Source organism: Marmota marmota, unplaced genomic scaffold, assembly GCF_001458135.2.
Source record: "Marmota marmota marmota unplaced genomic scaffold, marMar, whole genome shotgun sequence".
NCBI lineage: Eukaryota > Metazoa > Chordata > Mammalia > Rodentia > Sciuridae > Marmota > Marmota marmota.
The window spans coordinates 53,766,442-53,793,925 of NW_025999968.1; the positions used below are offsets into that span (position 1 = coordinate 53,766,442).

At 38.4% G+C, this 27,484-nt stretch overlaps 2 protein-coding genes across 10 annotated transcripts in view; one reads left to right on the forward strand and one right to left on the reverse strand.

Annotated features, from left to right (window-relative positions):
* Positions 1 to 26,986, reverse strand: Gart (phosphoribosylglycinamide formyltransferase, phosphoribosylglycinamide synthetase, phosphoribosylaminoimidazole synthetase). 5 transcript variants are annotated; one of them, XM_048803612.1, is made up of 22 exons: positions 26,967 to 26,986; positions 22,327 to 22,477; positions 19,462 to 19,557; positions 18,465 to 18,639; positions 16,888 to 16,999; positions 15,753 to 15,821; positions 15,023 to 15,148; positions 13,398 to 13,485; positions 13,193 to 13,278; positions 12,828 to 12,996; positions 11,829 to 12,060; positions 9,957 to 10,051; positions 9,192 to 9,301; positions 8,620 to 8,818; positions 6,986 to 7,237; positions 6,587 to 6,739; positions 3,953 to 4,159; positions 2,779 to 2,916; positions 2,055 to 2,185; positions 1,528 to 1,669; positions 469 to 584; positions 1 to 367 (listed from the first exon to the last, which is right to left on the reverse strand). In XM_048803612.1, the coding sequence occupies exons 2-22, from the start codon at positions 22,469 to 22,471 to the stop codon at positions 176 to 178; spliced, it is 3,033 nt and encodes a 1,010-aa protein (XP_048659569.1). In that variant the 5' UTR covers positions 22,472 to 22,477; positions 26,967 to 26,986; the 3' UTR covers positions 1 to 175. The 5 variants fall into 5 exon arrangements, with proteins under 5 accessions (XP_048659569.1, XP_015334199.1, XP_048659568.1 ...); XM_015478713.2 differs by lacking the exon at positions 26,967 to 26,986 and adding an exon at positions 26,939 to 26,957; XM_048803611.1 differs by lacking the exon at positions 26,967 to 26,986 and adding an exon at positions 26,756 to 26,775.
* Son (SON DNA and RNA binding protein) overlaps positions 26,529 to 27,484 on the forward strand; it is a 31,896-nt gene continuing 30,940 nt past the window's right edge. For all 5 annotated transcript variants that reach the window (XR_007347746.1, XM_015478709.2, XM_015478708.2 and 2 more), the window contains exon 1: positions 26,529 to 26,686. Coding sequence is in view for 4 of the 5 variants with exons in the window: in XM_015478709.2 (XP_015334195.1) it covers positions 26,610 to 26,686 (77 nt within the window). In the remaining variant the exon portion in view is untranslated. The remainder of the gene's footprint in view (positions 26,687 to 27,484) is intronic.

Below are 27,484 nucleotides of genomic sequence, written 5' to 3' on the forward strand. Positions count from 1 at the left end.
TATCCTGCACAAATTTTGTTTTTAATGATTCTCTATTAAAAAATGGTGAATGAGGTTAATGGTGAAATCTTTTTCTGTTAGCAGTTTTTCTATTAGGTTAAATACATGAATAAAAGGCACCAAGCAAATAGTCATAATTCTTTCAAAACTGGTTCCATTCCTAAATTAGGAGGCTTCATTCCTCTTTGACCCAACAGATCTTGCCATTTTCTCCAAGCTGTACAATTCCACTGGCCACCAGCTGGAGGGCTGCAGGAAATATTTTATGTTCTGCTAATTTTACTCTTTCAGACAAAGTTGCAACAGTGTCACCCCTTTTAACAGGAACAGCTTCTTGTAAAATAATTTGTCCAGCATCTACATCTTCCTGGAAAAGAAAAATCAAAGTTTTAAACCTTACTTTCTAGCCAGCACAGTTTATAGCAAAACACTAATCCTATCACTTTGGTAGAAAAAACACATACTCACAGCTACAAAGTGTACAGTGCATCCAGTAATTGTGACTCCAGCTTCCAGGGCTTGCTCATGAGCATTTGAACCCTTAAAAGAAGGGAGCAAGGAAGGGTGGATGTTCAGCATTTTTCCTAGAAATTAAGAAAGCATAATGGTCAGAATTTTAAAATCCTATGTATTCTGCTAAAAGAATATATATTTTCTTGCCTAGAACCAGAAGTCAATAGGAGCTGGATTTCCAAGAAGGGTGTTTTCTGTGTGTAACATGGAAATAAGGCAAAGGGAAATACAGTTCTTGTCCAAGAAGGCCCTAGCAATAGTCACAGGCTTTGCATAGTCACAGGCATGCTGGGGAACTCTGAACAGGAATCTGCAGTGATGGGGAGCTAGTGGGGATGCGGGGAGGGAAGGTCTAAGCTGGATGGAAGACTTCTAATAGCTATGTGGTGTGCCCACCAGTCAGATGCTGGATTAGTTAGCTTTGTGTGTCTATTATCACCAAAGGAATTGCCCGTTAAATGTACTGACACGAATGTTCTAACTATATTCACCTAAGAAAGCAAACTCTTTGGACAGAAAATCCATTTATTTCCCAAATATGTACACAAAAAAGGAAAACAGGATACAGTCAAAGCTTTGGGTAAAAAAAGGCAAAGACACAAGATAGTATGTGCTTTTTGGCAACATCTTTTTTGCCATCTTCTGGCAATGGTCTGTGTCTCATAGGAGAGGATGCCTCTTTATTTTGGGATACAGGAAATTACTTTCTCTTCCTTCTAAAACAAGTAAAAAGGGTCTTCTGAATACTAATTTAGAAGATGAAATATTATCTTTCAGTAATCTAGAACAAAACTAAACTATATTATAAAGAGTAATTTATTATAGTAATCCTAAGAAATTGATAGAAAACAGGTTAATAAATCATCATTGGGTCATCTTTTGGACTAAAGCAAAGGAAATTAAGACCTGTGTTAAGTAAAATGTCACAGTATTTCACTACTGCATGCTAAGTTGACTATTCTGGAGTCCATTTGCACTAGATTTCTCAATCAATACTGAACAACTTTTGCTTACCATCCCATTTTTTGACAAAGGGGCCAGAGAGAATTCTCATGAACCCTGCAAGACAGACTATGTCTGTGGAGAACTCTTCAAGGACTTTGTCAATTGCATTGTCAAATTCTATCCGATTTTTATATAATTTATGATTAATTACCTGTAATAGAAAAAGATAAATACAACTTTTCCAATCAGTTACCCAAAATAATCTAAAACATAACCTTTACATTACCACACTACACCTCCTTATGAGGACATACCCAATGGAGAATTACTGAGCAATTCACAGGATCAAGTGGAAAGGGGAGCCCAGCACCCACCCAAAAGCAGAAATCTAAAGGCCATGTAAACCACAGAGATACGGGTCCTGTGAGAACTGATTATGAGGTTTAAGTATAGCCTATGTGGTTGAGTGAGAGTTTAACTCTGTAGATATCATGCTTAACATGCATAAGGCTGTGGGTTGAATTTCCCAGCACCCCCAAAATCAATCAAACAAACAAAAATAGCCCATAGGACTAGTACTTTTCCCAAGAACTTACTCTGGTTGGGATACCAGCTTTTTCTGCCTTATCTAAACCAGCCACTGCGGCTTTATTGGAGATAACAACAACAATGTGTGCGTAGCTATTTGGATCCTGAGTACTGTCTATGAGTGCTTGGAGGTTCGATCCTGAAAAGGGAGGGAAAAACAAAGTGAATTCTTCTTAAAAAAAAAATATATATATGTTCTACATTGAATAGGGAATGGTTAAGTTCTCTGAAAACATGTCTTACACACATACACACACACAAAACAAAACAAAAACCAAAATAATATTTACAAGCATGTTCATAATAATGTTAACTATAAGAGAGGTAAATAATCATGTTATACCCATCTGAGAATACAATACTCTTATTTGACCCCTTATCCACAAAGGTCAAACATAAACTTCTTATTTTTAATACTAATATTTTAAGACTTTCCAATGACAAAACTATGATACAAAAAAGAAGTTGGAATTTTTAATCCTTTCTATCTTTTCTAGTCTTTCTCTAACCATCTTTCTCACGTCCTCTACTTTTTGCTTAGGGAGTTGTCCAAATTCACAAGTGGGAAGACTAAGGAAGCTGAAATGATAGCACTCCTTAATAATTCCCTCTCTCCCAGACTGTGCTAATAGTAGCCTTACAATCAGAAAGAGGTTTCTTTGTGTTGGTTGGGTGATCAGGGAGGAAGAGAAAGCTCTAGAGCTCAACATTGGAGAGGAAGCCATGTCTTACCTGTTCCAGATATTAAGACAGCCACTCTTGCCTTTTTTGGTTGGGCAGAGAAGTGATTTTTCAAGGAGCCGTTCACTGACACTGACTTGCTCATTTGCATGGTTTCGAGCAGATTCTTGACTTTCACACGAGGGGAACCTTCATTACAAATACACCCCAAAATAAGTAAAGAACAATTGTGTAGTTACAGGAATAATGGAAAGAAAAAAATATTTTTAAAATATCTTTATTTTTATGTGGTGCTGAGGATTGAACCCAGGACCTCACACGTGCTAGGCAAGCGCTCTACTGCTGAGCCAAAACCCTAGCTCTAGGAAAGAAAAATATTTTATGAAAACTTTAGAATACTTTAATTTATTTTGAAAATAAGATATGCAAGGACTAAAACATTTAACAGGTTTGTAACACTTAATATTATGCATTTACAAAAACTTCCCGAAGGTAAACATGTGTAATCATCTACTTCAACTAGGAGTTCTAAACACATCACTACTTTGGAGCATATGGTGGATATATATACTGCCAATGTTCTGCTTCTAATCCCCAAATCTTCCTAGTGAGACCATTCAGGATAATGCCATGACTTCTTGGCCTTTGTGGAAGGTATGTGGCCTAGCAAGGTCACTCTAAGATGTGATATAGAATGATGAAAGCAAGAGGGCTTTTTGTTGTCAAAAGAGCCAAAGAATGTTATCTTTCTAGTAAGAGAACCTGCCAAAAAGTGAAACTTATACAACAGAGGAAAGAAAGGTCGACAGAAGCAAGGTTAACAAGCTCTAACATCATTATTACTATTTTACTGGATTTTCTGCCACTCTACCAAGTTCTAGTAAGAGTCTTGAATAACAAACAGTATTAGCCAGGGCATTCACTCATTAGTTCTTGAATTTTGAACCACAAAGCAGAGCCATAAGGGCTTACATGTAGGAAGATTCCTTTGGGAAGTGATACTGCAGGGTTCTGTTGTGCACATGGGAATGCTACACAGAGGTGTCAAGAGTCTCAAGGTGAAAATTAAGAGGCATGTGCTATCACTGGGGTGGGTGCTGTCATGATACACCTGGGTAAAGACAGATGCCATAGCAATGGCTGGAATGAAAGGTGGGCTAAAAACTCATGAGACAGGGCTTAGTTATATTTAAGGTTATATGTCTAAAACCAAAGAAGGAGTTACCTTCAGGACATGCAACCACACTGCCAATCACCCAGGCTTCTTCCTGGCACTGTTGAATATCATTTAGAATCTGCCCTGTCTGATCCTTTGATACCACAAGGACAGCTCCAATACCACAGTTGAATGTTCTGGCCATCTCTTCTTCAGAGAGCTGTCCTTCCTGCTGTAACCATGAGAAGACCCTGGGGATCCTCCATGTCTGGGCATCTGAAAACCAGCAAGTTGTATGATTAACTGATAGCTCTGTTATTTTTTATCAAGTAAAACTATAAACTGGCCTTTCAGAAGTTTTTGTGTTTTGGGCATCCATTTACACTTTAGACATTCATAGCACTTTTTAAAAAAATATTTATTTTTTAGTCATTGATAGATACAATATCTTTATTTTATTTTTATGTGGTACTGGGGATCGAACCCAGTGCCTCACTAATGGTAGGCGAGTGGCGAGTGCTCTACCTCTGAGCCACAACCCCAGCCCTCATAGCACTTTTTTTTTTAAACAGTTGGCCAACAATCACACTTCAATGAGGTTTTATGCTGCATTAACTCATTAGATTTTAAAAAGCCATTTTAATGGGTTGGATTGATAGTAGCTGAATTCCAGTAGAGACTGGCATACTGTTCTCTAGTGAATACTTAGCTGGATCTTTTTTCTTCTTCTTTTAAATGCATTTTTTTTTTAAAGTTGTATATGGACACAATATCTTTATTTTATTTATTTATTTATGTGGTGCTCAGGTTTGAACCTAGTGTCTCACATGTGCTAGGCAAGCGCTCTACCACTGAGCCACAACTCCAGCCCATTAGTTGGATCTTAGCAATGACAAAAATGCACTCTAAGTATCATAAAAAAGTAGATGGCTTATACACAGACTTAAAGGAAATATATACATCATTTGAGAAAAGTCATGTTACAGAAAAGGATTATGATCAACACCCTGAATCTCATTTATTTTAAAATTTATATTCTTGGGTCTGCTATAAGAATATATCGTGCAGGGGGCTGGGGATGTGGCTTAAGCGGTAGCGCGCTCGCCTGGCATGCGTGCGGCCCGGGTTCGATCCTCAGCACCACATACAAACAAAGATGTTGTGCCCACCGATAACTAAAAAATAAATATTAAAAAAAAAAAAAAAAGAATATATCGTGCATTATCACAAATCATACAACAAAAATCTCTAGTAAAAATTTTAGGCCTACATACAAAACTTCTGAATAATGAAATAATTTGGTTGGTTTTTTTGAGTCTACAGTTATGGGATCTGATTTCCCAAAACAATACTGAATAAAATTATTTATGATGCTCCTATAAAAAGGAATATAGCTTTTTATTAAATAATGAGGTTTACTATCAGCTTCCCCCATTTATTTGATATATCTACAGGATACTTGGTTTTAATTCTATGGAGTTAATTTGTAATATGCATTGTATGTCTATGAATCTTCTCCCGTACTGGACTTAATTACATTTATATTAGTTAGGAATGTCAAATTTATTTATTTTTTTTGGTTACCTGGGATTGAACTCAGGGGCACTTGATCACTGAGTCACATTTCCAGCCTTAATTTGTGTTTTATTTAGAGACAGGGTCTCACCAAATTGCTTAGCACCATGCTTTTGCTGAGGCTGGCTTTGAACTCTCAATCTTCCTGTCTCAGCCTCAGGAGCCACTGGGATTACATGCAATGCACCACTGCACCCAGCTGGAATGTCAATTCTTAAAAGTTAAGTTCAAAAGATTTTAGCTACCATGATGTTCACTATGCCTTCAATAGTGAACCCAATAGCAGTGGGGTGCAGTGGTGTATTCCCATAATTCTATCAACTGAGAACATCAAGGCTCAAGTTTGATGCCAGCCTTAGTACCTTAGAGGGACCCTGTCTCAAAATAAAATAAGAGGGCTGGGAATGTAGCTCAGTGATAGAGTACTGCCTAACATACACAAGGCCTTGGGTTTAATCTCCAGTACTGCACCAAAAAATCCTTGGGATTGATGACCATACTTCACGTGGTTTAGCTCCTACTTCTAACAGTTCTTTTCAGTAATTCTTCCTCTGAGGGATAATTTTTGGTCCTTTCCACTCTCTTGGCTGTAACTATAGCTTTGTGAGTACAACCTCCAGACTTATCTTTGGTCTGATCTCAACTTTTGCTCAGTTGCCTTGGAAGAGATTCACTGAAGATCTTAAGCACTATATCCTCACTTTCTGCTCTGCTCCACTACTCTCCGTTCTGTGTTAGTGATGTTGCCATCTACTCACCTGCTTAACTAAGATCTTGAGACTTTTTTTTTCTAGGCAAGAATTAATTCTCAAATGTTTTTCCCTTTTTTATTCCCTAGTTCTTTCATCTCTAGTGTGGACTACTTCACAGTTATTACTTCCTTTCCTGGCATGTAGGGCTCCAGATTATAGCACTTCAATCCTTATATAAGCCAGTGACATGACTCATAAACATGGATAATAAAAAAAGGTAGAAAAGGTTCATCCCAGTTTCCCCCCATGAAACCTTAATGATTAACAAGTTTCCACTTATAATCATATGTGCACTAACTACCTGGAGTTTGTCCCACAGTGTATTCCCCACCCCCCAGTGGTTTTTTTGAACAAAAGTTCCCTTCAGTAAACTTACCTAAATCCACCCCAAATTTCTGAGGGAGAACTCTGGGAATGTTTTCCAGTAGTCCTCCACCAGTAATATGAGCAAAGGCTTTAACATGTCCTGAACGTATGACAGGTAACAAAGAATGGCTGTAGATTTTGGTTGGAGTTAGAAGTAAGTCCCCTGAAGATTAAAGAAATAAGACAAAAACAGCCTATAGGTAAAAAACCAAAACATAAAACAATTCTGAAATGGACAATGAGTATGACCTTGCAAAGACATACCAGTTCTATAAGATGCCCAAGCAACAAAATCACAGGATAATGTAAATCACAGGGCAATGTAATTCATTCCATTCCAGCTTTCAGTAATGAGACACAAAACACACTAATTGACTACTTAGTTATATCCAAGCACGAATTAATTTACCTAAGGACTGGTCACCACAACCATCAGGTGCTGGAGAGGAGTACTGCAGGGAAGAGTTTGCCACAATTTTCCTCACAAGGCTAAATCCATTGCTGTGGAGACCAGATGAAGCTATTCCAACAATAACATCCCCTTCAGTGATCCTTTCCAGGTGAGGCAGTTTCTGATCCCGCTCCATAGCACCAACAGCAAAACCAGCTAGATCATACTCTCCAGGAGGATACATGTCGGGCATTTCTGCTGTTTCACCTCCTGGGAGATTAAGGCAAGAGAGAAAAAAAATCACATTATATTTATACATTTCCTTAGGAGACAATGACAGCAAATATTCTTTTTTTTTTTTTAACCTTTATTTCACATGCGAGGTGAGCGCTCTACAGTTAAGCCACAACCCCAGCCCCTCATTTTTTTTTAATTAGCTCCAATCAACAATCAACTCTCTCTCTTTTTTTGAGTTGTAGTTGGACACAATACCTTTATTTATTTATTTATTTATGTGGTGCTGAGTGCCTCCCATGTGCTAGGCAAGCTCACTACAACTGAGCCACAACCCCAGACCCAACAGCAAATCTTCTTAACATGAACCGTTAAACACATGGTTATATCCTGTATATAACCACATATATTAGCTGGCTCACAGCCTGTGCAACCAAGCATGATTTCAGAGGAAATACTAATTTCTACAAAGGTCAATACCTCTACAAGTCTGTATGTAGCCTCTAAATATCACTACTTTCATAGGATGAATGCTAAGTTGAATATAACTTCATTTCTATATCAGTTTAGCTTAAGAAATATTTCATAGACATCTGATCTTTAAAATCACTCCATCTATACCATCTTCTAGTTAATGGAGAAGTAATTTTAACCAAGAGTGCCTCAACTCCAAATGCCCTGGCCTATAAAGTTTAATAGTGCAATTTATGATGATCTCATATGAAAGTAGAGGCAAGCAGATACCAAATTAGTTAAAGGGCAATTTTTTGGCTTTTGGATCTGACTTGTTCACAGAAATGATAATATGAAAGTGGTTGTTTCATTCTTGTTCACTTACAAATTAATTTTGCTAGAAAGTCCATATAGATAGCAGTATTTCTACAAAATCTGGGAACATTTTATTCTTTGTCACTTCTATGAACAAATATGGTTTGAAATATTGAATACCAAGACCCATCTACCTTTCTGTGGGGACAATAAATGGGAATAATCCACAAGCCTAATCTGTTGAAGTTATTGAGAAGGAAGTAGAAGAAAAAGTGGCCAGAGGTTGGGGAGAAAAATAAGCCTGCCTGACAACTCAGGAGTTTTGAGTTTGGGGAATAAACCCTCAAGGGGGCATTGAGGGCACCAGAATCCAAGAGTAATTCCAACAGTTGTATCTATATTTCATTTGTCACATCCTGTGATATAGAGTCTCTTTCACTAGCTATTCTGACATTGATTCTGACATCTATACAGGGCTGATATATAAGAAGAAGGAGCACCTATGGTTAAAATGTATGATCAGGATCTGGGAGGTATAACTCAGTGGTGGAGTGTTTGCCTAGCATGTGTGAGGTGCTAAGTTCAATCTCCAGCACTGCAAAAAAAAAAAAAAAAAAAAAAAAAAAAAGTGTTAAAATGGATGATCATACCAAGGAGAGCACATCCAGCCTGTTCACAAGCTGTAGCAATTCCGGCAATGACGGCTTCAGACATATTAAGGTCAAGCTTTCCACAGGAGAAGTAATCAAGGAAGAAGAGGGGCTCTGCTCCTTGTGCCAGAATATCATTTACACACATTGCAACCAAATCTTGACCAATTGTATTGTGTTTATTGCACAGCTGGGCAATCTATAAAAAACAAACATTCACATTTCACATCAGAGAATAACTGCCATACTGCATCTTGTCGATTTATCCATGAGGCTAACAAAAACCAATGACATTGGCCAGATACTCTTAACATCTCAAGACAAAATAACACTAAATTTTGATAAGCAATGTGGTCTAAAACTATCCCTTTTTATTTTCTAAAATTGCCCTTCCACTCAAAGATAGACAGAACAATATTTTGTTGTTGGAAATGTACAAACATTTTATTCATATGGTTTTCTGGTATAGTTCTTTTTAGCTCATGTATGTCTAAAGAGAAAAAAATATGTTTTTGATATGCAGTAAATTCTCTCATCTTTCACAAAAGATCTTTATACACAACAGTGTCTACCTTGAGTTTAGTTCCAACACCATCAGTTCCAGAGGCCAGAAGAGGATCTTTGAAACCAGCCGCTTTCAAATCAAAAAGACCAGCAAAACCTCCAAGATCTACGTCACAGCCTATTGCAGAGGACATTAATTACTTATTGCATTATGACAGATCAATTAAACATGAATATTCATGCTGCTACTTCTAAAACAGCTGCCTGGAAACAGAGAATGGGATGGAGCACCATGTGCTCCAAGAACTGATCAAGAAAGTAATAACATTGGGAGAAAAGGCCTCGAAAGTATGATCTAATTAAATGATTTCAAAGAGTTTGTAATAATAAAAAAAGGAAGATATAAAGAAATAAAAGTAATAACATCACAGAAGTGATTTACTTAATATTAGAGACAGAAAGGCAGATAAATCAGGTGTGGTGGTGCAAACCTCTAATCCTAGCAATTTGGGAGGCTGAGAGGCCCTAAGTAACTTAGAAAGACCCTGTCTCAAAATAAAAAAGGGTGGGGATAAAGCTCAGTGGTAAAGTACCACTGGGTTCAATCCCCAGTACCTAAGTAAATAAATAAACAAAAACAAAAAGGAAGGTAGCTGACTATGGGTTTAGCTTAAGTACGGCAAGATTTAAAGGAATCTAGCATTTATTTTAAATATAAAGCCCCATTTTTTAAAATTATTTTCCTTCTTGAAGTTTTTTTTTTTTTTTTTTTTTTAAAAGCCCAAATTAATTCACACCTGTCAATAAATTAGCAAGTACAGGATTTGACTTACCTGGTCTGGAGGTGGCTTTTGCTAAAGGCTTTATTTTCTTAACCAGCATATTTCCAGCTGCAATGTCTACCCCAGATCCCTTGTAAGTGAAGCCCCTAAGAAATTGGAAACAATAATAATCAAAACATCACCTTAATGCCAGGAAAAATTACTTTTATAGTAGAAAATAGTATTTATTTATTTATTTTTTTTTTAGAGAGAGAGAGAGAGAGAGAGAGAGAGAGAGAGAGAATTTTTTAATATTTATTTTTTTTTTTTAGTTCTCGGCGGACACAACATCTTTGTTTGTATGTGGTGCTGAGGATCGAACCCGGGCCGCACGCATGCCAGGCGAGCGCGCTACCACTTGAGCCACATCCCCAGCCCAGAAAATAGTATTTAAAGCAGAAATTATCCCAAGTGATTTTCACATTCCTTAGGGTGCTTAAAATCTTCCATAGTCAATGCCTAGCCATATAAATGGATTTGACTGATCTAGTTTAGTGTAGCCCTGGAAAATGAAATGTTTACACAATTTCCTTAGTTGACTCCATAGCATCATCTCTGCTGTGAACCATCGCTCTAACTTCATCACCCATTTCTTCTAGAAGTACTTTTTACAGGCTGCTAAATATCTTGATTCTTTGAAAATTTTTGATGTAATATACACATAACAAAATTTACCATCTTAACCATTTTTAAGTGTATAGTGGTAGTAAATATTCATAATGTTGTACAACCATCACTGCCATCCACCTCTATTTACTTTCATCTTGTGAAATTGAAACTATCCATTACACAGCAACTTGCTAGCTCTTAAATTCACTGATATTTTGCTACAACCTTTCTTGGTTCAACTTCAGTATGGGCAATGTCAGAACCAAGTCAAAAAGTGAAATTTGACAATCCTTTGCGCCCTTCCTTTCTAACTTGGGCCTGGCAGAATGGCTCCCGGAAAGAAGGGTGGTGAGAAGAAGGGCCGTTCTGCCATCAACGAGGTTGTGACCTTGGGAATACACCATCAACATTCACAAGCGTATCCATGGAGTGGGCTTCAATATCTCTCTGAGAGTAAATTTGGGCTGCTGACTTTGAATTAATTGCCAGTTCTCTCAATTTTAGTTGTTACCCTGGCAGCTTGTTTCTGATAAACTCTTACATACTTCTTCATCTATCATTCCAACCCATTAAACCAAAGTTTTTTGTTTTGGGTTTTTTTTCTTTCTTATTGGTACCGGGGATTCAACTCAGAGGCACTTAACCACTGAGCCACATCCCCATCCCTATTTTGTATTTTATTTAGAGACAGGGTCTCATTGAGTTGCTTAGTGCCTCGCTTTTGCAGAGGCTGGCTTTAAACTCTGGATCATCCTGCCTCAGCCTCTGGAGCTTCTGGGATTATAGGCATGCATCACCATGCCCATTGAAAGTTCTCATTTTTACAAGGCAGAACTACAGATTTCACAATGCAGATGCACAAACTTGATCTGTAAAAATGATGCACTGAGTATCATTATCTGGTTATGCTTTTTAAATAGGTTTAATCTTTTTCTTACTATCCTCAACTATAAAGAAATTGATATGGTTACATTAAGAACTCAGTTTGGTTATTCAGGAATATTTATGTAGAGTTTATGCAACCCTAATTTTTACTTTTTTCTTTTGTGGTGTTGGGATATTGCTAAACTTTTCAGGTAAGGAACCACCATGAAGTTTTTCCACTTAATTTGAACATTGCTGTAAACGGATATGATTCAAAAAACATAGACCAAGAATAAAGAATAGCTCAGTCTCAGAGAAAAAATGATATAACAGTACAGGAGTAACAGAATGTTCTACAATCACTCAGTGTAGTTCTGAAGTCGTACCATAACTACCTCATAAGATTTTTACCTGGGCTGCTGAAGGAAAGCTATGGCGCGAAAGCCGATGTCTTTCCTGTAAATTGCTCCCTCAAACTTTATAGCAGTGAGTCCCTTCTTGGCTTTTTCAAGGGCAGATATGAGGTTTTCATGAATGGCTGTTACTGTAAGGACTCTTCCCCCGCTGGTCACCACTCTGCCATTTTTGTAGGTAGTGCCTGCATGGAACACTTCTAGTCCTAAAGCTGTAGTCTCAGAAAACCCTGTAAGAGAACAGATTTGATGCAGGATTTCAAATTACCATATTTCACACTGTGGAGTGATTTACCATTTCCACAAGGTTTTTCTTTGGTACTGGGATTGAATAGTCGTGGTGGTGGTGGTGGGGAAGAAGCCACATCCCCAGCCTGGATTTTTAAATTTTTATTTTGAGATAGGGTCTTGCTAAGTTGCTGAGGCTGGCTTTGAACTTGTGATCCTCCTGCTTCAGCCTCCAGAGCCACTAGTATTACAGGCGTGCACCACTGTATTCAACTACTACTTCTTTGTTTAAATTTCTATCAGGCAATTTCTCCCCAAAACAGTCTGTGCCATTTACATTGATGACTAACTGTAAATTATGGGGTCAAACCACTCAAGGTTGTATGCCTCTTGTAATCATTTAGAGACCATGTCTTAAATATATCTTGTTGATGTAGTTTACATTAACGGTCCTCTAACTTTCCTATGTCTCATTAACACCCTGACTTTGGGAGGGTGGAAGTGAAAGCTTACACTGGGAATACTGTGGAAATTTGGTTGGATTACGTATGTTTCCTTATATGGGAAGACAAATAGATGGCAGTTCTTTAAATAGTCATTTTGGATAATTTATGACATATCCAACTAGCAATGTAGTATGTTAAAAACTTTTGAAAGGTTTCTGATGGCTTCACACTCTTAGCAAGGGCAAGCATTTGCATGGGAGGGAGGTCCCTGATGGCATCAGTTAATTATCACATTGAAATTCAACCTCTTATTCCTTATTCACCTGTTACCTCCACACCCTTGGTGTAAGCTCCAGGATAACCTTTACTTGCCATGACCACAGTTATGGCAGTGTGGTTTTCTAGCCAAATGGGTAAAGATGTGCACAGCAGGCCATCTAAGGTGGACTGAATTACTTCATAAAGATCACTTTTAAGAAGTGGGAGGATTACCTGGAAAAACACAATTAACATGGAAAATGAGATAAATTTTAATTTTCTTTATAGACATTTTATTCATTGGGGTATTAGCAGAGCTTGTATGTGTTTTTCAAAGGTAATTATTTCAAGGCTGAAAAAATCCTGAGATTAGGACAACATACAACCTCGCCAAAGAAATACTTTATTAAGTTTAATGACTGTTACTTACTTGGCACTCTGGATCACCAAAACGGCAATTAAATTCCAAAACTTTTGGGCCATCCTTGGTCAGCATTATGCCAGCATAAAGAATCCCTTCATTAAAAAAGAAAATCCCTTTATTAAAAAAGAACCTGTAACGAAGACATTATTATCACTATAAAATAGAAAATAAACAGCTGCTCTATAAATGATGTCAATATCAAGAAGCTCACCTGTGTATGGAGTACCCTCTTGCTGCATGCCATCTACTGTCCTCTGAAGGACAGTATTTTTAATTTTTAGTAACAGATCCTCAGAAACCTGGGGAATATACAGAAATTTTTAACGATAAATGTTATGTTAAAAATTCAACTTGTAAGTGGTATCACATACAACAATGAAGACTATTATTTTTTTACTACCTGAGACAGGTTGAACACCTCCCCATCAAGTAGATATTTTAGACTTTTCTTTTTTGTGGTGCTGGGGATTGAATCCAGGACCTCGTGCATGTGAGGCAAGCACTCTACCAATGAGCTATATCCTCAACCCCTATTTTAGACTTATTTTTGCAGAACAGGAGAGTAAAAGCTCTGAGTCTGATAAATTATCACAATCAGAGGCTACATTATATGTTCCTTGCCAAATCAAAGATCAGTGCTAACCACCATTTCTAAGTAAAGTAACTTGCTAAAGCACCTTTCATTTTTATTATTTTTTTTGTGGTATTCCTAAAAACAGTCTGTGCCATTTTACATGATGACTAATATTTACGACCTAATAGTGCCTTACCACAGAGCTACATTCTTAGCCCTTTTTATTTTATTTTGAGATAGGGTCTCGCTAAGTTGCTGAAGCTGGTCTCAAATTTGTGATCCTATTGCAAGTCACTGGTATTAGAGGCTTCTGCCACCATGCTTGGTTCAGTGTGTATATTTTAGAAGCTCTATAGTTCAATAATGAAAAACGAAGTTGGGCATGGTGGCATATGCCTGTAATCCCCACTCCTTGAGAGGCTAAGGCAGTAGGCAGTAGTTCAGACCAGCCTGGGCAACTTATTGAGGCTCTGTCTCACAATAAGAAACAAATGGTATGGGGACATAACTCAGTGGTAGAGAGCCACTGAGTTTAATCCCAGTATCACCAAAACAACCTACACACACGCATCCTGTGTATGTGCTGGGGCCTGGATATCCAGAGATGAAAAATTTTACACTATAATTACAAGGCTCCCATTGGTTAAAAATTGGGTGTAGAGAGGAGGGGAAAGAAGGATCTACTCACTACATTTTAGATAAGTTAAAAAATCATTGGGCCGGGCATGGTGGTGCATGCCTGTAATCCCAGTGGCTCGGGAGGCCAAGACATGAAGATCATGGGTTCAAAGCCATCCTCAGCAAAAGCGAGGTGCTAAGCAATTCGGTGAGATCCTGTCTCTAAATAAAAAATACAAAATAGGGCTGGGGATGTAGCTAAGTGGTCGAATGTCCCTGAATTCAATCCCTTGTGCAAAAAAAAATCAAATCGGCAATTTTTGTTCTTCAAAGGCTTTTAGAAGAGTTTAGTTTTAGAAACCAGAAAAGATATTTTTAATTTAATAAAAAGAAATAAAGTGAGGCATGGTGTCATGTGCCTGCAATTCCAGCTCTTGGGAGGCTAAGGCAGGAGGATCTTAAGTTGAAGGCCAACCTGGGAACATGGTCTCAAAACAAGACAACAACAAAATAATCAAATTGCTGATTAGTAACAGAATTTACAAAAACATATGAAAGAAAGAAGTCAAAACAGAACAGCATCATCTAAAAGCTCTCTGAAAAGCCCAAACAATTACTGTTGAACTTGAGTCCCTGGGAAGTACCTGAGGTGTGGGACAATAGGCTCCCATTCCCCCTGTGTTGGGGCCTTGATCTCCCTCCAGTAATCGTTTATGGTCCTGTGCTGGAGGCATGGGGGCCACTGTCCTCCCATCAGTGAAACACAGACACTATGGAGAAAAAAAAATAGTCCACTTAAGTAAATGCCAAAAAAGGTAAAAAAAAAAAAAAAAAAAAATCTTAGAAGGTGAGTTATGTACCTCAACTCTTCTTTGCATAAAATTATTTCTGAAGAAAAATTAATGCATAAATAATTCCAAACTATAGAAAATCTCATATAGTCAGCTTCTAGAAGATATGTAATTTTTTAGATAAATCAGGGGGAAAAAAAGCTACTCTCCAAGTAAAATATCTTAACCCTTTTCCCTTGAAATTTGCAAGCATTAAAACTCTACTTAAGGGAACACATTTCACTACTTACTGTATAATAAAATGTATGTAAAAGAAAAAGCATGAATGTTTGAATAAATCCAGAACCTCAATAATGTGAAATATAAATCCAAGGACCACCACTGAGACACTGGAGATGATTTTAAAACGATAAATTATTTTTTCATTTGTATCCCGAATACTAAACATACACAGATTCCTTTTTATCTGAACAAGTTATAGTATTAGGTGCAACAACCAGATTAATCAAGTCTTTCTTGGGTACACTGATCAGATAACATCTTTTTATATGCTATAAATCCCAAAAAAGATGAATATACGTACAGACACCTCTTCTCCTTCAAGAAGTTCTTCAACAACAATTGTTTCTCCAGCTGCTCCAAAAGCTTTATCCTAAATTATAGATTAAACAAAAAACCAAAATAAAAACAAACAAACAAAAAACAACTTGGTAAATTATAAGCTTTTAGTATTTACTTGATTTTTGTCATTGCACCATTTGTATTACAAATCATACTATGTATTATATCAATATGTGATTTTTTCTTTTCCTTTCTGAAAGACTCAAAAGAATGTTTGAGTGTTTCCTATTTTTAACGTGACAAAGATGTGGAATGCACATTGCTACAGATGAACTGCACAACAAACACATTACCAATACTTACCTGAGGATTTGGTTTTCTATTTGGAACAGAGGAAAAGCAGTTGTTTTCATTATCACCATTTAATCTTCATCTTAATTATAACTGTATATGTTTGCCTATATACTATATTCTAAATGCCTACAAAAGCTTTCTCTAAGGGGGTAAAATCAAAACAACCCAGATGGATCACGAAAGAAAAACGTATATTCATTGCTCCATTTCTCTTAGAATTGGGACACGCGGGACAAAGACGATAGTCCTCATGGATGATTTGAGATATATATGTTCTATAGCCTGAGGATTTTCTACCTTTCAGTAGCAGAAAATAAAGGATGTTAGAACTTACTTCAACAGAATGAGTTATGGTTTAATTATTAATGTGGATCTGTAAGAACTATTCTATAAAAATGAATTATAATACATAGTATGATAAAAAATAACTTTGCTGTGTTTTCCTTCTCTTTGTTTGTGGAGGTGTGAGGTGTATTGGAAATTGAATCCAGGGCCTTGCTCATGGTAGGTATCCACTATCACTGAGCCACGTTCCCAGCCCCAGAGTTTCCTTATTTTGAGGTACATATTGTAATCTTTTTTTTTTCCAACTTAAAAAAAAATATTTTTGTTGTAGATGGACACAATACCTTTATTTTATTTACTATTTATTTTTATGAGGGGCTTAGGATTAAACCCAGTGCCTCACACATCCTAGGCAAGGGTTCTATCACTGAGGCACGATCATAGCCCCAACATTTTATAACTTAAGAGTATTTATCTGGTATGAATAGAAAAGGAAACTTTCAGAAGAACCAATTTACCTGCATGATCTCCTGTACAGCTTTGCAGGCTTCCTCTTTGCTCTTTGCAACAATCACTCCTTTCCCAGCTGCAAGACCACTGGCCTTCACAACCAAAGCAGGGAAGTCCGCACTACAAAGCAGAGCAATCTTCAATATCCCATAAATGCTTATAACTCAACATTTAAAAATGTTTTAGGATTCTATAATAATATACTGTAGCATCAACTGAAAAGCAGAAAAAAAATCACTTATCATTCTAAAGTCATCTTGACATACTTCCTGCCAGGACTTTTTTCATAAGCATTCCTTTATAGCTGTGATCATAGACTATATCTATCTATCCATCTATTCTTTTTTTCACTTACAATGAGATCACACAGGCAAAATCTCTGGAGGCATAAGCAGATGCATAGAGTAGACATGAAATGATCTTTAAGACAGAAAGTAGTGAATCTCATTTAAGTAAAAGATGTGGCTGTATAAACCAACAAAATCATGGACACAGAAAATTTTTGGAAGCCAAGACAAGTAATCATGGAATGGGACTGGGTCTAGAAGAAGGGTTACCCAAAGTAAGTAACAAAACTGCTACTTACCCAAGGCATCTGCCTCCATTTTAGATTTCACTCAGTATTAGACCCGATTTACCTAACTACACTGACTACCTAACTTTAAATCTGGCTTCACTACTAGGAAATATTAATATTCAGTGTCTAAGAAACCCTGTAAGATGAAGAATGAATAAAGAATGAACTTGACCCAAATGAAAGGAAAACATATTGGGTAGTAGAGAATGTCAACAAAAAGAGGGCAAAGATTTGTCTAATGACATTCACTCATTTTCAATGTTTTCTTTTTCTTCTTCTTCTTTTAATATTTATTTTTTAGGTGTAGATGGACACAACACAATGCCTTTATTTTTATGTGGTGCTGAGGATCCAACCCTGGTCCCGCCCATGCTAGGCAAGCACTCTACCGATGAGCCACAATCCCAACTCAATCAATGTTTTCCATATATAAGAGAACAAAGAATGTTTAATTTTAAGATTAGGATGGAGCAGTGGTGGCAGACGACCAAGTGATGATTCTTCACTTTGGTTAATTATTTATGACAAAAATCAAGAACATTTATGTTATAAGATACCTCTGTGCTTTTCAGTTGGTTGTGAAAAGAGTGCATGACTTAACAAAACTAAGCATATTTTCCCTCCCAGGAACTACTCAGTAATAATTATTAAAATTTCATCTTTCTATAATGTCACAGATTTTATAATCTTATTTTGGTGTTGGAAAAATTCGGTATTGGAAAAAGGTAACTTACCTAACATTTATTGAAAATATGTTCCTTCCTTCCTTCCTCCCCACGCCCTCTTCCTTCTTTGTGGTGTCAGGGATTGAACCCAAGGATTTGCACATGCTAGGCAAGTGTTATACCACTGAGCTACCTCCTCAGCTACAAATAATTTCTTTTATAATTATTTTATTATAAACTCATGATAGCCTAAGAACCAACCATTATATTTCAACATAAAAGTGATTTTATATGTAAATATCCTAATTCAACAACTCCCCTTCATAGGCAGCCTTCTACCTACCTCATAATGAAGCTACAGGCCTCTTCAGGTTTGGTGAAAGCTCTCCATTGTGCAGTTGGGATTCTGTGTCGGTCCATAAACTCTTTGGCAAATCTTTTGCTGGATTCTAACTGAGCTGCTTCTGCTGTGGGGCCAAAACATCGCACTCCTGCAGAGGTCAGGTCCCCAACAATTCCTATCAAAGCAGACAGTCAGTTAGGGGACCAAAGATCTCTCTTTTGAACTTTTAGACTGAATACGAATTAGGATTAGACCAAATAACTTTATACAAGGCAGGTAGATAACTGGTGGCAGAGGATAACTAAGTTTTTCATATTGTCTACTACTTATAAACAATAGGCCACTAAGAGGTGATTCAAATCCAGCAGAAAAACCAGGCATGTTAGCACGCGCCTATAGTCCCAGTCACTGGGAAGGCTGGGGTAGGAGGATCACTTAAGCCCATAAGTTTGAAACTGACCTGGTCAACACTTTAAGAGAAAAAGAAAAAGGAAAAAAAAAAAAAAAGAGTAGGGCACAGTGGGGTGCCTACCTGTAATCCTAGCACCCCAGCAACTCAGGAGGCTAAGGCATGAGGAAAGCAAGTTCGAAGCCAGCCTCAGGAGCTTAGCAAGTCCCTAGGCAACTTAATGAGATCCTATCTCAAAATAAAAAATACGTAGGGCTAGGGATGTGGCTCAGTGGTATAGTACCTTTGGGTTCAATCCCCAGAACCGAAAACCAAAAACAAAACAGCAAAATTTGTTGTATTTGAATATATGGATTATTAAATAGACACCAGAATAGATCAACGATATAAAATGTTTCTCATGATTACAAATTGGATCCCTACCCCATTATTGACATTTGGGAAAAGAAAAATCTAGAATCCATAAATTTCAAGACCAAAGTTCTTTTTCTACTATTAAAAGTCCTTATCTGTAACAGATACAACATCTCACCTCTAGAGGTCAGATTCTGGTTATTTGCCTTTTTAATAAATACAAATGAAACTTACCAGCAGCCAGGGGTGCCTCTGGTCCAACAACTACAAATTCAATTTTCTCATCTTTGCAGAACTGAGCAAGGGCAGTATGATCAGTGATCGAGATGTCTATGAAAAGAAAACACAAACACACATTTATGAAAACACTTTTTCAGTTAACTAAGTCCTGTACTTAGTAAACTACTTTTAACTAAACATTAAGTACTATATTTCAGGCTATTAAGTGTGGTTTTCTTCTTCTTTTTTGGTACCAGGGATTGAACTGAGGGCACTCAACAACTGAGCCACATCCCAGCCCTATTTTGTATTTTATTTAGAGACAGGGTCTCACTGAGTTGCTTAGCGCCTTGCCTCACTGTTGCTGAGACTGTCTTTGAACTCGCGATTCTTCTGTTTCAGCCTCCCTAGCTGCTAGGATTATAGGCCTCTGCCCCCCTTTTTCAAATATTTATTTTTTTTAGTTGTAGTTGGACACAATATACTTATTTTATTTATTTATCTTTATGTGGTACTGAGGATCGAATCCAGGGCCTCGCACATGCTAGGCGAGCACTCCACCTCTGAGCCACAACCCCAGTTCCAGCTCCAGCCCTTTTTGACACAGGGTCTCACAGAATTGTTTAGGGCCTTGCTAAGTTGCTGAGGCTAGCTTTGAACTCATGATCTTTCTGCCTCAGCTTCTAGAGCCAGTGGGATGGGATTATAGGTGTGTGTCACCTTGCTCATCTCTTGGTTTTCTTTTATTGGTACAAATGACAGGTTCACCAAGAGAAATTCTATTTTCAGTGCATTTGGCAAGTAACATAGCTCAGTTGTCTGTTATCATTGGTATGATGAAAATACCAATAACTTTCCACAAAGCTGTAAATCATGGTTATGTCATCAGTGTTGAATGTATAGTAAACAAACAACCAATCACAGAATGTACTCAGAAACTGGTCCTTAATGTCATTCATTCAAGAGTTACTGAGAACTCACTAAGTTAGGGGAGGAAATAAATTTCAAGATAGTTAGCTGTGTTTGAAAAACTGTCAGGACAGCATTGATGCAGTTTAGTGAAAAAAAGATACAAAAGACCAGACTGGAACTGCAGGTGGAAACCAGATTGCAAAAAGGTTTTGTAAGGCAAGGTGAGGAATCTTGAGTCATATTCTAAGTACTATGAATAATTTAATACAGCATATGAGCTGATCATTTTTTAAGTTAGAACTGTTAAGACTGACCTTTGATAGTACTGTTCAACCTCTCATTTCCAAAAATACACATCAAAATGCCTTTAAACTACTTAGGAATTAGACTAGAAATCTTGCATCTTCTAGAAGAAAACAGGGGGTCAACACTTCATCATAAAGGTACTGGCACCGAGTTCCTTAACAAGACCACCAAAGCACAAGAAATACAACCAAGAATCAATAAGTGGGATGCCATCAAATTAAAAAGCTTCTGCAGAGCAAAGGAAATGATTAAGAGCATGGAGAGCGAGCCTATAGAATGAAAAAAATCTTGGCCAGCCACTACTCCAATATGAGGCTAATACCCAGAATGTATAAAAACTTAAAATAAAAAGGGCTGGGGATGTGGCTCAGTGGATCATCCCTGGAACAGAAAAGCAAAAAATATATGAAAAAATGTTCAACATCTCTAGCAATCAGATAAATGCAAATCAAAACTATACTAAGATTTCATCTTACTCCAGCCAGAATGGCAATGATCAAGAATACAAACAATACTACATGCTGTACATTGTTGGTAGGACTACAATCACTTTGGAAAACAGTATGGAGATTCCTCAAAAACTAGAGATGGAACCATTAGAGGACCCAGCTATCCCACGCCCTGGTATTTCCCCCATAGTTCTAAAACAGGCATGTTATTGCAATACACCACCTCAATGTATATAGCAGTACAATTCATGGTAGCTAAATTATGGAATCAATCAAGATGCCTGTCAATAGATGAATGGATTAACAAAATGTTGTATACATATATACAATAGAGTTCTATTCAGCCATAAAGAAGAATGAAATTATGGTATTTTTTCAGTAAATGGATGGAAATGGAGAAAATCATGCTAAATGAAATAAGCCAAACTCAGAAACTCAAAGGTCAAAAGTTTTCTCTCATCCGTGGAAGCTGGAGTAAACTAAAGGAACAGGGAAAGGAAGAACAGGATAACACAAAGGGAAGATCAGTAATGTAGAAGGAGATCGAGTAGCAGAGTGGAGGGATGGGAAAGGAGAGGCAATGCAGAGTGAATTCTTAAAAAGAAAAAAATATCACATCAAGTGCATATGTAAATATATCACAGGGAATTTCATTTTTATGCATAAATAAAAAGGAATCAATCAACTACAAAAAAATAAATAGGTGAAAGGAAGTCTAGTAGAGTAGAGGAGGAAGAACGGGGAGGGAGGGAGGACAGGAAGGAAAATGGGGAGGGGATCATGAACTAAAACTGAATCTCATGCATGTATGAGTTTGCATGGAGGAGCCCAACTACTATGTATAACTATAAAGCTCTTAAAAAAAAAAGACTTTAAATTATATTTGGCATTTGCTACCTTTTCAATGGATATATTTCCTAAGATTTAAAATAATTTAAGATAATGAAATGCCATATTCTTTTTTTATTAGATCTTTGGGGAAAATACCAAGGAGTGGGATAGCTGGGTCATGAAATGCCATATTCTGAACAAAAGGCTACCTTACATTTATAATATATGTCAGGTATTCAAATTACCACATAAATTTTAAAGTTAAGAAAAGCATTCAAACTTGAATAGCAATCTACCATTAGTATTATAAAGGACAGAATTGTTTGACAATTTATCATTAATAGATAGTAATTATTATTTCCCATTTTTGTAACACAATTACCAGTATTTGAAATCTTTTCAGAGCAGGCAGTGCCTGCATTTCCTGGGGCAATAAGCACTTGTTTGACATGATGAGACTGTGCAAGCTTCCAGGCCAGCGCATGTTCCCTTCCGCCACTGCCAATGACAAGTACTCGAGCTGCCATCGCTGTCTGTAAAGCAGGAATTCAAAGGAAAATGAACCTCTGAAGCAAGAAAATCATAGTTACATATGATTTTATGCATTTTAGAATGCATATGCTTTACATACCACAAATATTATTTAATCGTTATCTAAATGAGTCAAGTAAATAATTTGTACTCAAATGATATTTTCACCTACTAATTCATTTTTTAAAAAAATTGTCATTAATAATTTGAGAAAAATGACCGTAGTCATAGGGTAAGGGGGGATTATAAAAATAAGGAAGACCGGCTTAGAGACCTAGATTAAGTCACGGTGATGTGGCTTCTGTTATGGTTTAGGTGTTTCCCAAGGTTTCAAGTATTGAAATTTAATCCCCATTGTGAGCTATTAGCAAAGTGGAAATGTAATCCAACTATGGTTACAGGCGGAGTTTTTGGAAGGTGATTAAGTTTAGAAAAGATTATTGGGGTGGAAACCCCACCCTAACGACCTTTTCTAAACCTAGGTGGTTTTATAAGAGGGCCAGACTGGAGATACACACATATATTTATGTGTATCAGTTTGGCTATTGCCACACGATGCTCTGTGCCACTTAAGGACTTTACCAACAAGAAGCTGATCATCAGATGGGGCCCTTTGACCTTGCACTTCCAGAACTGTGAGCTAATAAAACTCTTTTATTCATAACTTATTCAGTCTGTAATATTATATGCAACAGAAAATAGTAATATAGTTCCTTATCTGAGAAACAATATCCTACAATCTCTCTTCTCTAGCTTCATTTTAGGAAGATTTAATAATCATCAAAGCCTTAATAAGAAAAAATGATTGTTTGATTGACTAAGAGACTGGAGTCTTACTATGTTGCCTAGGCAGCCCCGTACTTTTAGGCTCAAGTGATTCTCCTGCACCAGCCTTCCAAGTAACTGGGACTACAGGCATCCACGCTGACACTTAAATTTAGACCCCAAATTTAAAATCTGTTTCTAAACGTTGAGACTGTATAGACAACTTTATGATAAAGTTATCACAAATTGAAAGAAATATTAAAGACTGGGGTCAGCAAATTTCATCTGTAAAGGACCAGATAGTAAATATTTGAGGGGTATGTGCTGTGTCCAAACTACCAACTATCTATGGTGACAAGAGAGGAGATATAGACAATACACTGAAAGGTGAACATGCCAATATCCAGAAAAACTTAACTTTATAAAACAGGCAGGTATTATTTGCCTACGAGGGCTCTAGGCAGTAGGAAACCACCTGAAAGTTTGTAACAAAATAAATAAAACAATAAAATTTTTATGTACAAACAATATAATTTTTATCACATGTGATAAAAACATTATCCACCATCCCCAAACCATTCTTATTTGGTGGGCTGAAAAATAGCCAGCAGAAAAACAGGTAGCAGTTAGGTGCAGTGGCGCACACCTGTAATCCCAGTGACTTGGGAGGCTGAGGCAGGAGGATCACTAAGTTCTAGGCAGCCTTACCAAGTTAGGTCCTAAGCAACATAGGTAAACCAGGTCAAAAAAGAGCTGGGGATGTAGGTCAGTGGCAAAGTACGCCTGGGTTCAACTGCCAATACAGGAAAAAAAAAAATGCAAAAAAGCAAGCAAGCAGGCAGCAGAGGGGTTTGGCAGGAGGGAGTTGTAGTTTGCTGACTTCTGATTTAGGAAGTTTGTGTGCTATGTTTGAAATCTGGTAGAGAAGGCAAAAATCAATTTAAACACCTCTTAGTTTTGGTATTTGTGTGACCTTGGTTGTGTAAAGATTAATTGAAATGATATTTATAAAATATTAATACTACTTATAGAACTTAGGGGTTGTAAATGCAAACTTGTTACAATTACTTCTTTCACCCACATTCATATTTTGGAATAGAAACAATTTATCAAATCATTACACTAGGAGGAAAAAAAAGTGGCTGGGGGTATGGCTTAGTAGTACAGTATTCAGCAGAAGCCCTGGGTTCAATTCCCAGAACAAATAACAAAGGAAAAAACTTCACAAAAGAATAAATAATTTGCCACATTAATTTACTAATTTTTCAAAAGACATCTAACTATGTAGAAGGCATGATGGTACCAGGATAAAGAAACTGAAATTGATAACTTCCTGTAAGATGCTAAAACTACATACATAAAGGAAAATTTAAGCCTTTAATATTAAAAAGCTATTTTTTTAAAGCACTTACCTCATGCCAGGTGCCATTCTAAACTTTTCAAGAATTACCTCACTTGATCTGCATAAGATGAGGTAGATACTACTATTATTGCTACTTTACTGAAAAAGATGGAAGCCCAGTTAGATTATATAAATTGCTGGAGGTCACACAGCTAAGATGGTGCAGATTCTGGATTCCAAATGAAGCCATTTTCTTTAGATACTTTTCAGACAACAATTGACATGATTAGCATTATAAACTTATGGGGAAAACCCCTGCTAAATTAGTCTCAGAAGGAAAAGCTATTTTAATTCAACCAAAAATAGACATTTTATGTGTTATGTGCATTGAAATATCTGAAAGAAACATATCTTTAAATCTACAGAAAATATCACATATTTGTTTGAATAAAACTGGCAGTTTAAGAAAAATTTCCTGCTTACTTTACATACAGAATCTATGAAACAGCAGTGCTAGCCAGCCTGAAAGGTACATCAGGATTAGGCAAGAAGCTTGGGCTCCAGAAGTCGCTTTTCCTCACTCTTTACTAGCTGGGAAACCTTGAGGGACTTAACCTTGGGCCTCAGTGATTAGAATGGGTAACCTACAACGAGAACAGCAGAGCCAGAGAAGGCCACTTCAAAGAATTTGGGGAATAACGTACAAACACAAGTGGATCAAATCAGCTAGTGACAACGGACGCACAACGAGACAAGTGATGAGTATATCAATTTTGAGTTATGGCCTGAAAAAAGCATAAAGACACAAACAGGCCTGGCCCTATTCGCAAGGAAAGTGATAGCTCACATGTAAACCTCCATTAACAATGCAAAGCACATGGCCAAGTCCCCAGCCACCGTATTTCAAAACAAGACGAAAATTTCTACAGCCAAGCGTGTTTCTACAATTCCACTCAGTTCCTGAAAGTAAATGCCCAGCCAAAGCATAAACGTGGTCTAAAAGCCGAGGGAGCTTACGCACCTATATCCACGGCCAAGCCGCTCGCACTCGCTGCTCGCCGGAAGTGGCCCCGGGCTCCGCGCGCCCGCCCCTCACCCGCCTCCCTCCCCATTGGTCGCCGGGCCTGGGTCCCTGGTCCAGGCAATTAGTGGGGCTCCTTCCCGCTCGGGCGCGGCTTGAGCCTGCTTGGGACCACAGCCTGACCAAAGCATGTTTACAGTGGGTCACTGTAGTGGGGGCTGCCACGTAACTTCTCCATTCCTCCCCGGGAGCCTCCTGAGCTCTGTGGGAGCGCCCAGACGCCGAAGCCACGTTTGGCTCCTTGTGGGCAGTTCGCGAAAGTCAGAGCTGACCAGCTACTGCGGGGACAGTCTCATGACCTGCTCGGCTCCTAGGAGCCCAGAATGCACTAGGCTTTTGAGCGCAGGACCTCCAGCCTGTTGCTAAAAAATTTATCCGAATATCGGAGGCGGGGAGAGAGCCGGGATAGAAACGTTAATCGTGTTCACAGCACAGGAGGAACCCGGGCTCTAGTTCCTTCCCGTTTGCATCTCCCTGACTAAACTCAAGTCGGCGCCACTAGCAAACACTAGGAGCTCTAGTACAAGCACCATGTTGCGTTTTTTTTTTTTTTTTGCCCTCGTTCCTCATGGAATTTCATCTCAGACATTCAGACGCGACAGCAAATCTCCTAAAGCCCCTCAAAACTGTTGGGGGGCCGACAACAGAAGCTGACAGGGATCTCTAGAGAGACTTCTGTAATGGCGCCTGCGTCAGATACTAATATGGCGGACTTAGTCGTGCGCGGCGCAAACGTCAGCAGCTCTCCCCCAGCCGCTCGGAAACAGAGGAGGAGAGCGGGATCGTGCCCACTGATTGGTCCGTTGGCGGAGCGTGCCGGTCTGGGCGCTCCCACACGAACCAATCAGGAAGGCGAGAGAAGGAATTGGCCGCTGCGCCTCCTCCCGAGGCATGCTGGGAGCCTGGAGGACTAGCGAGGAGGAGTTGAGAGAACGGAGCGGACGCCATGGCGGCCGACATCGAGCAGGTTTTTAGGTCTTTCGTGGTCAGTAAATTCCGGGAAATCCAACAGGAACTTTCCAGGTAAATACCTCCCTGACTTTTCTGCTCCCAAAGGGCTGCTAGGCCCCCCGCCTTAGGCTTCCATGGTACCTTTCTTCAGAGACGCCGTCGTTCCTCGGTTCAGGCCCCGCTACGGCCCCGCCTGGGCCTGGGATCCATTTTCCGGGCCCTCCCCCCCAACCCTCCATCCGCTCGTTCCCTTTTCCCCGAGAAACTTCGCCTTTTCGGTGGTAATTTCAGACTCTTCCTTTTTTACAGAGTTTAGACGCTCACCCTTCTCTGCCGCTTGCTCGCCCCTTACCCTTTAGCGACTGGTAGGCCTACTTGTCCACCAGGGACGGGCCTAGTCCTTCCTCAGCCCCTCCTCCGCCGCCGCCTCTCCCCTCCCCCTCTCCGCCTCCGCGGATTTCGCCGGCCGGTGTCTGTGACCGGAAAGGGTCTCTAACGGCCGTTTCTTGGGTAATCTTAAATCCGCTCTATTATTGCCGGCTTCACACCGTTTGGGGGCCGGGAGCCATTAATTCTGCTTTTCGGGCCCAGTATTCTGTGTTTTCCACCAGGCAGCATTCTAACAGATTAGAGATTTAAGTGAAAATACCGCAAATTGATATTGGCCAACTTGTGAAATATTCGAGAAGAGGATGGACTGGGTCTTGGAAATACCGATGATTACTAGATTTTGACAATTGGAAAGTGGATTTTGTGTCTAGACCAATTTTTTTTTCTTGCTACCCCTGCCTCAGTTGACATATTGATCAGCACGCTAGTTTTACTATTTCTGATAGACTTTACATAGGTCACTTTGGTTTCACGAAATTT

Coding starts and splice junctions, on each gene's coding strand:
- Gart (XM_048803612.1), bottom strand. CDS start 22,471: ATGGCAGCTCGAGTACTTGTCATTGGCAGTGGCGGAAGGGAACATGCG. Junction 15,149..15,752: donor TTGAAGGAGAAGAGGTGTCT/GTACGTATATTC, acceptor TTTTCTCCATAG/TGTCTGTGTTTCACTGATGG. Junction 12,061..12,827: donor CAAGGGTGTGGAGGTAACAG/GTGAATAAGGAA, acceptor GTTCTCTTACAG/GGTTTTCTGAGACTACAGCT.